Here is a 12210-nt window from a genome sequence, read left to right on the forward strand (position 1 = left end):
TGAGGTAAAAGGCCCTCTGCTTTTCCTAGAGCCTAGCTCACAGTTCCTGAAGGCATCATTCACCAGGCATCATTCTTTTGAACATGCTCTGACATATGAGCATAGCAGAAAATCATTAGGAATCATTTCATTGCCTTTAAAATGTTTTTCTTCACAATTTATTCATCGTATATCCCAATTGAAGCCCCCTTCCCCAGCTCTCCCCAGCACCTCCCTCACTCTTCCCCTTATCCCCTAGTCCACTGAAAGGGGGAGTTCTCCTCCTCTGCCATCTGCCCATAGCTGGTTAGGTCTCATCCAGGACTGCCTGGATTGTCTTCCTCTGTGGCCTGGCAAGGCCGCATCACCTGGGGGGAGTGATCAAAGAGCAGGCAACTGAGTTCATGGCAGAGGCAGCCCCTCCTCCCCTCACTCAGAGATCCACATGGAGACTGACCTGCCAATGGGCCACATCTGAGCAGGAGGTCTAGATGGAAGAGAGGAAACAGGATGGGAGCCTACATAGAGGGTCCTTTGAAAGGATCCATCCAACAGGGGATGGAAGCAGATGCTGAGACTCATGGCCAAACTTTGGGCAGAGCGCAGGAGGTCTTATGGAAGGAGGGGTGGGAATAGAAGGACATGGAGGGGACAGGAGCCCCACAAGGAGACCAACAATGCTAAAAATATCTGAGCCCAGGGGGTTCTGCAGAGTCTGAGGCACCAACGGAGGACAATGCATAGAGAGGATTTTTTTTTCCAAGCCATATTTGTTTCTAGCCCAGGTCTCTGAGCTATCCAGCTTCTGGGTCCTGGTCCTCCAGGAAAATGTGTTAGGGATAGGCTCGCTCTCATGGCATGGGTCTCAGTCTGGACCAGAAATTGGCTGGCCACTTCTACAATTTCTGTTCCACATTTATCCCAGCATATCTTGTAGGCAGGACAAATTGTAGGTCAAAGATTTTATGGCTGGATTGGTGTCCCAATCCCTCCACTGGAAGTCTGGTTACAGGAGACAGCCAGTTCAGACTCTGTATGCCCCATTGCAAGGAGTCTTAGCTAGGGTCATCCTTGTAGGTTTCTTTGCAATGAGTTTCTAGCTTGTCCCTGAGGTGCCCCTCAATTCCAGTTGTCTCTTCCAGTACTCTCCCTCCATCTATCTCCCACCTAACCCTCCCTGTTCCCATTCCCCACATCCCACACATCCCACACCACTCACCCACCTATGGTATCTATTCCACCTCTGTTCCCAGGGAGATTCATGTGTCTCCCTTGAGCCCTCCTTGTGACTTAGCTTCTCTGGGTCTGTGGATGTGGTTATCCTTCAATTTACAGCTAAAGTCCACTTATAAGTGAGTACACACCATGTTTTTCTTTCTGGGTCTGAGTTACACCAACAATAGGATAAAATGGCAGCCTACAGAAAGGAAAAAGATCGTCACCAACTCCACAGCTGACAGAGGGCTGGTTTCCAAAATATATAATGAACTCAAGAAATTAAACATCACCTAACCAAATAATCCAATTTAAAAAGGGGTATAGATCTATACAGAAAATTCTCAAAAGAAAAATTTCAAAGGGCCAAGAAGCACTTAAAGAAATGCTCAACACCCTTAGCCATCAGGGAAGTGCAAATCAAAATGACTCCACCTTACACTTATCAGAAGGGCTAAAATCAAAAACACAGCAGACAGAACATGCTAGTGATGATGTGGATCAAAGGGAACACCCCTCCGTTGCTGGTAGGAATGCAAATTTGTACAGCTTCTCTGGAAATCAATCTGGCTCTTTCTCAGAAAATTGGGACTAGCTCTACCTCAAGACCCAGCTATACCACTCCTGAACATATACCCAAAGGGTGCTCCATACTACCACAGTGACACTTGCTTAACTATTTTCATAACAGCTTTATTCATAATAGCCAAAACCTGGAAACAACCTAGATGTCCGTTAGCAAAAGAATGGATTAAAAAATGTATTATATTTACACAATAGAGTATTACTTCGCTTTAACAAAAAAAAAAATCACAAAATTTGCAGGCAAATGAATGAAACTAGAAAAATCATCCTGAAATGCTTTTGTAAAAGAGAAAAATGGGAACAACTTTATGTTCACCTGAAGAAGTGAATTCTAAAGTCTTCAGATGTTAGAATGCACACATGGAGGTATATATTTCTAACACTTTATAGGTGGAGGCAAAAGAGTTGAAAGTTTGAGGCTACACTAGATTGTATAGCAAGAACCTTTTTAAAAAGCAAATATATGAGGGGCCTGCAGAGACTGATGCACCAGCCAAGGATCATGAATGGAGAGGACCTAGACCCCTGCTCAGATGTAGCCGATAGACAGCTCAGTCTTCATATGGGTCTGTCTCTGACATGGACTCTGATGCTCACTCTTTGAACACTTACCCCCAGGCAGGGCGGCTCAACAGGCCACAGAGAAAGAGGATGCAGGCAATCCTAATGAGACTTGACAGGCTGGGGTCAGATGGTAGGGGAGGAAGTTGGGGACTAGGGAGGGGGTATGGGGAAGAGGGAAGGAGAGTGGGGCTGTCAGATAAGGGAGGGGCTATAATCAGGATATAAACTGAATAGATTATAAAAAATAATTTAAAAGTGTTTTTGAAAAGTAAATGTATAAAATAAAGTATGTTAAACATGGAAGAGCTCAAGTGTTGATTAAAAGGGCAAATTACCTAGGAGCCAGAGGGGACAAGGACACCACAAGGAAACGGCTCAAAGAATCAACTAACTATGACTCACAGGGACCCACAGAGACTAAATCAACAACCAGGGAGCCCGTATGGCTTAGATCCTGACCTAGATCCTCTGCATGCATATATGTTATGGCTGTGTACCTTAGTGTTATACAGAGCAGGGCAGTCTTTGATTCTTCTGCCTCCTTTTGGGACCCTTCTTCTCCTACTGGGTGGCCTCGTCCAGCCTTACTATGAGGAGAGGTGCCTATTCCTACTGCAACATGCTATGCCGTGTTCGGTTGCTATCCTTGGGAGGCTGGCCCTTATTTTGAAGGGAAACAGAAGAGGAGTAGATCTCAAGGAGAGGAGAGGTTGGCGGGGAGCCCTGGGAGGAGAGGAGGAAGGGGAAGCTGTGGTTTAGATGCAATAAATGAGAGAAGAATTTTAAAAAAGACAAATTACCAAAAGACAAACAAAAAGGACGTTTAAACGTATGCAAAAGGAACATGTTCACAGGTGGAGATTTATACATACTCTGCACAACTACAAAGACATTTGCAGAAACAAGCTACAGAGAAAGATTGGGGAGTGGGGAGTGGAATAATTTCAGAAGGAATAAATGTTGTATTATTTGATATGCTTGGTAGATACATGGGTTATCATGAATTATCTTCTTAACACCTCAAAATCCCAATATTTTGTTCCCTGAAAGGCAGAAATAATGGACAAGAAAAGATATCAAAAAGAAAGAAAGAAAATATAAACTTTGAGGCTCTTGCCATGGGAAACTGGGGAGAGCTGGGGAGAGCCCACATCAAACCTGCCGAGGAGCACCTAGAGAGGCTTAACGCAGCAGGTGGCCTGGGGTTTGGCCACTGAAGACCATCCCAACTATCTAAAGGAAAGCCACTTTCATGCTAAGATATTTAGATTTGATCTTGTGCTGTAGTAATCACTAGAGACCTTTTCATTTCTTTCCTCCCCTGATTGCTTTTAATCCAGAGGCTCTCAGCCTGTGGGTTGTGATCCCTTGGGGACTTCTGAAAACACAGGTGTTTACGATATGATTTATAGCAGTAGCAAAATTACAGTTATGAAGTAGTAATGAAAGTAATGTTGTGGTTGGGGGTCACCACAACATGAGGAACTGTATGAGGGTCATGGCAATAGGAAGGTTGAGAACCAGTTTTAAACCAATGCATACCATTTGCAAACCTGGGAGCAGAAACAAAGAAACATACAGTGAAAAGTCTCCGTCTTGTCCTTGACTCTTAGCTGTTTTCCTAAGAAGCGGCAATTAGCGTGGTATCTTATCTACTTATTCAAAAAAACAATGTATTCATATATGTGTATTATACAGTCTATTCTATATAGGTGTGTGTTGTTTTTAATTGTTTGTTGGACTTAAGGATGTTTTTTGTTTCTTCATTATTGGTGTTTTGTTTTTCTGCAACTTAGTATAAGCCCATGCTGGTACTGAACTACGATCTCCCCATATCTGGCTCCTGAGTCTGAGGTTACAGGTATATACCCTCTATGGTTAGTTGATATTACTTTAGTAGGACATTAGAAGTCCACTGAAAGGTGACATCGCAAGTTATTTAGCAACGATCCTGGCAATGCACACCTGGCTTACGTTTAGCCTATTGCCCTATAAGCAGCATGACATGAATGAACTTGGGTGTGGTTCTTTGCACTCCTGGGTGGAAATCTCTACACCTTAAGTATCCAGCCACAGACTTGCTGAGCCAAAAGCTTGGAGTGCTTTTGCTTTTTAGAGATATCTTGAACTCCTCTATGAAATTTCAGAGTCTGCATAAAGCAGTGGCAAAATGGGAGCTCTGTTCTGGGATAATTGCCCTGGAGATGGCAAGCAGTGTGGAACTGAGCTGGGCAGCAGGGACAGGGACCCCAAGCATCAGTGAGAACCATTCAAACAAGATCACAGACTGCTAGTGTCAGCAGAGACTGGGAAAGAGGAGTACGAGATGGACAGTAGACAGATTTATCCAGGGCTGGACAAATTTAACATAGAAGTATCAGAGAAAGTATTGGCCGTGCTGGGGTGAAAGCGGGGGTGATGCTATGAACATGGTGTAGGGGAAGAGGAGCGAGAAGCTGGGGACAGGCCAGCAGGTACTCATGAGTTGGCATTACACATGACACTGTGGAGTCCGCATGACAACAGACAACAGTGTAGGCACCGGTACTCTAGGCCTTTTGATGTTAATTGGGGGCAGCTTGTAAATCAAACAAGTGGTCAAAGGCTCTGAGACCACCACAACTAGAAACTCACAGCAGCATTCCAGACACTGCCTACAGGCTTCTCTCAAGACCTCAAGTGCCAGCTAGCAGGCCAACCCTAGAGGAACACTGACGGGAGCTGGGAGGTTTCTCTGGCCATGAACCCAGACCTGTGACCTCCTGGCTGCATCATTTCATTACTCCGTTTGCCTTACTTCAACACAGAGCCAGGATAAATCATGTCTTGACTCAAAAATGCAGACAAAAGGCTAGGGAGATGGCTCAATTGGCAGACAGACTTGCTGTACAAGCATGAGGACCTGAGCTTCCAGCACCCAAATAAAATGCTGGTAACCCCGGGACCATGTCGGAGAGTGGAGAACAGAGAGGACACTGAAACTTGCTGGTCCCTAGCAGAGCAAAAAATAAAGTGAGTCCCAGGTTCAGCAAGTCCATTCCTCAAGGGAATAAGGCGGACAGCAAAAGAGAAAGTCATCCAATTTCTTCCTCTGCCCTCCATGTGCTCAAGTATAAGTGCAAGCACCTGTATATATGTAAAACAAAACACATACACACACAAGAAATGACCACATCAGAGAGTATATATAAATATTATATTTTCAAAATTGCTTTTGACGTTATGTGCTTCAATATAGATATCGGGTAGAAATGATGTCAAATTTAAGAGAATAAGTGTGGGGTGGGATAGGCATCACTGTGGCCATTTTATTCTACTCTCTGACCCTTCATACTACAGCTGTGCGTTCTGGACAAGGGTAGTCACATTCTGCCAAAGTATGACATTGGAGGGGATGGAGGAAGAGGGGCACCAGCAGCTACATAGGCCTTCTGTGGTGCCAAAGGCAGGATAAAAATCTATGGTCTAGTGCTAGTGTTCCAAAGACCAACTGAAATATGTGAGATGAGGTCACCAGAGTGAACTGAAGAACCAGCTAAGAACAAAAGCTGCACTTTGTTCTGGGTACCAATATTTATTCAGTTGGGTAACAGCCCAGCTAACATGCATAGAAACTCAGCTTTGGAAAAAGGGAGCTTGATGATAGATAAATTCGCAGAAATCATGTGGAGAAAGGGGAGACTCAAAATCATAAGAGGGATTCCTAGTGACGAACTGAACAATCAAACTAGAAGAGTAGTAAGGTCCCCTCAATTAAAAAAAAAAAAATGAGCACATGAACATGTGCGTGCTAAGGGTGCTGTTATTGTCTGAGGATTCTGAGACATAAAGCTGTATTCAGTTGGAAGCAATTTGATTCAGTGGAGAGAAGGGACTGCCCTTTTCTTCCTCCTTCTCCTCTTCTTCGCAGCACCCTTCTTATACAGCTTAGAGGCACACGATTAGTTATGAGTTTGTTTTGTAACTGTTTTTTTCTCCCATGTCTGTTTGCTCAGTTCACTGTTATTCTCCTGTGGTCTCCCACAGTGCCTAGCACAGTAGGTACTCCATGGTCCTTGTCAGTGAACTAATTAATGAATAAATGCCCAGCATGATGGCACACGTCTTTAATCCCAGCATTTGGGAGGCAGAGGCAAGCAGATGTCTGTAAGTTCAAGACCAGCCTGGTTTACATAGCAAGTTCCAGGACAACTAAAACTATATAGGGTTTAGAAAGAAAAGAAAGTAGGTTGAGCAAGCCTTTAAGCGGAGTTCTTCCATGGCATCTGCTTTGCCTCCAGAATGAGTTCCTGCCCTGACTTCCCTCAATGGACTGCGACCCAAGATATGTAATCCAAATAAACCCAAAACTCGAGTTGCTTTTGGTCATGGTATTTATTACAGCAATAGAAACCCTAACAAGGACACCTTTGTTTTGTTATAATGTACTTAACTCTAAGTTTAATACAATATATTTAAAAATATATTTGTATTGTAAAACTAAACTGTCATAATTCCCATGTTTTGGTGATCAGTTTCCATGAGTCATTGTGAGAGACTCCACGGAGCATCCCATTTAATAAAGGAGGCAGCTTGGTGCTGCTGAAGGGCTCGTCCAGGGAAAGCCTGTGCTGCGTAGGCTGGTGGCTGAGCATGCAGTCATGTAGTAGCGTAGCAGTCATGAAGCAGTGGGCATCTGTAACACCAGCACTCTTGCTTCGACATGGGACGCAGAGACAGGAGAAGCTTGCAGAAGCTTGCAAGCTGGCTGGCTTGCAGTATGCACCACAGCGGCAGAAACAAGAAAGACCCTGTCCGAAGTAAGTGGAAGGCAAGAACTGACTCCTAAAAGTGACCTTTTGACTTCTGCATGAGTGTGCTGGCACTCTTGCAGACACACACACACACACACACACACACACACACACACACACACACAGATAGTTTTAAGTTAACAGTAACTTTCATAATGGTGATTTCTTTCCCTTCCATCTTTCAGAATCTGCTCCTAAGTGCTCCATATACTGATACTACTGTGCCTTCGTGGCAGTTAGCTTTCCTGTGGGGTAAATGGAAATAAGTCACTAGCCATGGTGGTACAGTTTAACAATTGGGAGGTGGAGGCAGGCTTACTGTGAGTTCAAGGCCAGCCTAGCCTACACAGCAAGTTTGAAGCCAGCCTGGATTACAGGAGACCCTGTCTCAAACAACAAGAAAGGATGAAAGAACAGAAGAATACAGAAAGTTAAAAGTTTAGGTGAGCCTGATGAATTACGCAGGTTGCAAACACCTGGGAGTCATGGGAATATCTTGGAGGGGTTAAGTTGCCAGCAGAGGCAGGAAAGGTGAGGCCCAGCAATAATCAAGTGAGTGAGCCAAAAGCATACCTGAGAGTCTACACAGGATCCCACAACAATGAAGGCCATGGCCAGATGGACAAAATTATCACCGGGAAAAACCTACTGCAATTGGAAAAGCCCAGGGTCCTGGATACTCTGGGCCTGAACCTTTGATCATTGTTTAACAAACCTGATTTCGTCACTGAACCAATAAAGGTCCTAAAACGGTAAGCTTGAACATGTCTCTTTCTTGCACTAATCAGCAAGTAACAGATCATAAGGAAGAACAGAGTCTTAGAGACCAAGCCTAACCGTAACCCTAACCCTAGCAGATCATAAGGAAGAACAGTCTTAGAGACGAAGTAAATTAATAGTTTCTTCTGCTTTTTAGACACAATATAATTTGATGGCCTGATTTTTTCATACCACCTGCAAATACAGCCACACATCATGGTACATGCCTATAATCTCAGTGCTGAATCAGGCAAGTATGAATCCCAGTAAAATCTTATCTCAAAACAACAACAACACACACAAATGAATGTTATAAAATAAAGTATCCTGACATATTTGAGTGGAAATGTCCTGATGAAACCTATGACTATCTGTGCCAACATAAAAGGTAAAAGCAGGAGCAATTTTGGGGATCAGATCTTACCCCACCCCCTGTCCTCCTGGGCTCATTACACTATTAACCTTCCTTGTTTTTAGGCTTTCTTTCCATAAGTTCCAGAAGCTGCTGAAAACAGTGACTGTTCACTTTGATGCCAGGGGAATCCTCATATGTCAGTCTTTCTGGATTCTCCTCTGTTCTAGAAACTGGGAAGCGCACACACACACACACACACACACACACACACACACACACACACACACTCCTTTATCTTTCCTTTAGTCCTTAATCTTCCCATCAGTCCTGGCCTCTGGCTGGAAAAACTATTTTCCAGTTCCTTGTAAAGCCAGTCCACTCTCAGCCTTTGGGGGTGGAGTCAAAAGTTACCTACTTTCTCAGAGAAAGTTTTCCAGGCCTCCCTCTCTCATGTTGGCACCTCTTCTTACGTCTGCTCCTTCAAGAAACATGCAGACTACTTCTAGGTTTTGGCATGAGAACGCTGTTTTACTCTAAAAACAACTGTTGTATGGCAATTAATAAATATGCTCCTGCACAGCTGTTTGGAGTTATGTCCATCAAAGTTGGACCTTTCTGCTCCCTGCAAGGCCATATTTCAGCCTGTAGTGACCCTCTATTTCTGACTGTCACGTGTGACTCATTTATCAACAAAGACCCTGTCTCAGAAGACCAAGAAAATAATAAAATACAATTAATTCACTAAACATCAGATAACTTCAGCGATGCCAACAGAACACTTACGTGTTTGTTGCTTTTAGAATATGTGTGCATGGTAAAAAGCATTAAACAAGTGCTTGTAAAATATGCCCCAAAGTTTTTAAGATGGCCATAGAGTTTCCTCATTAAGACAGCTAGCATATACAAAGCCTTTGGTCCAATCCCTAATATCATATTTAAAAAGACACCAGAAGTCTCAGAAAGTATAGACCCTCACTCACCAGGTGAGACTCTTAATGAAAAAGTAAGTTCTTGAGGATCTAAGCACACATATTTTACCTTCATGTCACTCACAGAGTCTATCTCTAGGTATCTACACAATGCACACCCAGAGGAAGGATGTGTGTGTTACAACAAGATCATCAGCTACCAGTTCACCCTTCCTCTAGACCTCAGTGATTCAGACCACAGCCTAGAACCTATAACCCCAACAGAGACCTTCTACAAAATAATGGAATGCCCCTCTAAAAGCATGTGTTTAAATACTAAAATCTGTACACCTAAAGAAGATAAACAAGAAAGAGGACCTGGGGTAAGAAGATCAATCCTCACTTAGAAAGACAAGTGAGATGGACTTTGGTAGTAGGAGAAAATAAGTAACAAGACAGAAGCCTACTACCGAGGGCCCTGAAAAACTCTATCTAGCAGTGTATCAAAGTAGATGCTGAGACTCGAGTGCAGGGAATCATATAAAAGAAGGGGGAGTTAGTATGACCTGGAGAGGACAGGAGCTCCACAAGGACCAAATACATCTGGGCACAGGGTTCTTTTCTGAGACTGTATCTTCAACCAAGGACCATGTATGGATATAACCTAGACCCTCTGCTCTGAGGTAGCCCATGGTAAGTCAGTATCCAAGAGGGTACTAGTAAGGGGAACAGGGACTATTTCTGACATGAACTCAATGGCTGGCCCTTTGACCTCCCCACCACCACCCAAGGGAGGAGCAGCCCTGCTAGGCCACAGAGGAGGACTTTGCAGCCAGTCCTGAAGATACCTAATAAGCTAGGGTCAGATCGAAGGGGAGGAGGTCCTCCCCTATCAGGGGACTTGGAAAGAGGCAGGGAGGTGATGAAGGAGAGAGGGTGGAATTGGGAGGGAATGAGGGAGCAGGCTATAGCTGGGATACAAAGTTAATAAACTGTAACTAATATTTAAAAAAAAAGAAAGAAAAAACAAAAACAAAACAAAAAAGTGTTTAAAATAATAACAAAGCAAAGATGGAAGCAGTATTAAAGACTTAAGAAATCTAGCAGATAGGCAAAGTGAAAAATTAAGGACAATAGTAAAACCCACAAGGCTGGGGGAAGGTCTATGGATTAGGTAATAATTATGCTTACTTCCTGGTTTTGATAATGAACCTGATTATGTAATATAATAGGGAGAGGTGTATGGAACTTGTTAAAATCTCAAATCTATTCAGTAAAAAGTAAAAAATAATTTCTAGTGTACACCGTTCAAAGTCAATGATCCTTCTCAACATTCCTTTTGAGCTTAAATGTAGGCACTTTTCACGCTGACTGCTCGCCAGATTTTCTTCTTTGACTTCTGGCATCACAGGTTCGGAGAGAAGCGGCAGAGATTGGGCCAGGTCCACCGTATCTATGGGGTGCCGGACGCGGAGGTGTTCTGGTTTAAGGACCAGCCTTGCGGTGCCAACAGAAATTGAGGGGCCCAATCCTGGGGGCACGGCCAGAAGTGCTTTGGCCTGTGGGCGGGCCATAGCACAAAGCCGGAAGCCTAATCGCTCCAGCCTCAAGGACGGGTTGTGGGCGGGCCCGGAAGTAGCGGCACATGGACTTGGGGGCGGGGCCGAGGCCGCTGGGCTTGAGCCTAGAGTCTGGGGAAGGGGCGGGGGTGGGGGTGGGGCCGGAAGCGTCGGCACTCAGGCCTGGGGGCGGGCCGTAGTGCTCCGTAGAGCGCTCCAGTGGCCTCGGCGTAGGACGGCGAGAGCCCTCGGTTGGAGTCCTCCTGACTAGCCGTGGTGCCAACAACCGTGGCCATGTCGTCCGTGAGCCCCATCCAGATCCCCAGCCGCCTTCCGCTGCTGTTGACCCACGAGGGTGTGTTGCTGCCCGGCTCCACTATGCGCACGAGCGTGGACACGGCCCGTAACTTGCAGCTGGTGCGGAGCCGCCTGCTCAAGGGCACGTCGTTGCAAAGCACCATCCTAGGAGTCATCCCCAACACGCCCGACCCGGCCAGCGACACGCAGGACCTGCCACCACTGCATAGGTAGGCCGGGCACCCGGAGGCCTGTGTGCATAGTTGTGTCTCAGGCGCCTCACGTGAAAAGTAGGAATGACGCTTTTAACCAGTGACCGTTAGTGAGCCAGATAAGTCATGGAGCAATTCCTGATGCGGGTGGAAACTCTGCTGTTTATTACCTGACTGTTGCTGTTGGTTATCTGATTCGAATCCGCCTCCGACACTACCCTCTTCAGCTTGCTGGCCCTGTGTTGTTTACTTCCCAGGCTCCTCCCCCATACCACCTTTCACCCTGTTCCCTTTCTTTTTTTTCCGCCAGCCACCTGTCACGTTCTCCAGTTGAAACATTATAATCTAGAGAATTTCTTTTCTGTCCATGCCTGAACTGCACGGTTAACTTTGGGGTGTTTTACTTTACACGTTATGCTATCCATTTTCTCTATCCCCCAGAGGCCTCCCCTTCTTGAAGGGCCTTTCCTGATCGCATTTTCCTGGAGTCTCCCTCTGCAACTTTCCTAGCCTCTCATCTCACCTTTGCTCCTTCCTGGCATTTTTGTCATATGCCCAAGGCTTGGAACTGGATAGCCTTGTGTCCTGACCCCAGTTCTGTGACTTGGGTGGTGAATTTCACCTTTGACTCTTCTTTCTGCAACTTTGAAACTGCCTGGGTCTCTTAGGTGTGTTATGAAGGTCCGTCTGCGTAGACTGCTTTGTAGCATGCTTGATGGATAGCTGCGCTTCCCCGGACAGTACAGTTATTGTGGACATGGAGCAGTTGACGTGTGGCTGTTCTAATGTAAGTTTTAGCACTGGCGTGGCAGTGTGCGCAAAGAGGCGGGCAGCTCCAGGAAGGTTAAGGCAACTGGTAACCCTGAATGTGCCGTAAATGCGCAGTGCACAGTATATTTTGAGAAAGAATGAAAAGGTTGATTAATGCTACATAGGGTTATGGCCAATATTTTGACCATTTTACTAAAGTCACCTGTGGATACT

The 12210-nt window shown here is 45.1% G+C and overlaps 1 protein-coding gene across 2 annotated transcripts in view; it reads left to right on the top strand.

Moving 5' to 3' along the window:
• The first annotated feature begins 10884 nt into the window (after nt 1-10884).
• Lonp2 (lon peptidase 2, peroxisomal) overlaps nt 10885-12210 on the top strand; it is a 90517-nt gene continuing 89191 nt past the window's right edge. The window contains exon 1 of one of the 2 annotated variants that reach the window (XM_055620779.1): nt 10885-11244. In XM_055620779.1, the coding sequence (XP_055476754.1) occupies nt 11012-11244 (233 nt within the window). In that variant the 5' untranslated portion in view covers nt 10885-11011. Of the gene's footprint in view, nt 11245-11600; nt 12014-12210 lie in introns of those variants that run through there. The other variant, XM_055620780.1, reaches the window with a different exon arrangement.

Source organism: Psammomys obesus, unplaced genomic scaffold (assembly GCF_907164565.1).
Source record: "Psammomys obesus unplaced genomic scaffold, mPsaObe1.curated_primary_1811, whole genome shotgun sequence".
Taxonomy (NCBI): Eukaryota; Metazoa; Chordata; class Mammalia; order Rodentia; family Muridae; genus Psammomys; species Psammomys obesus.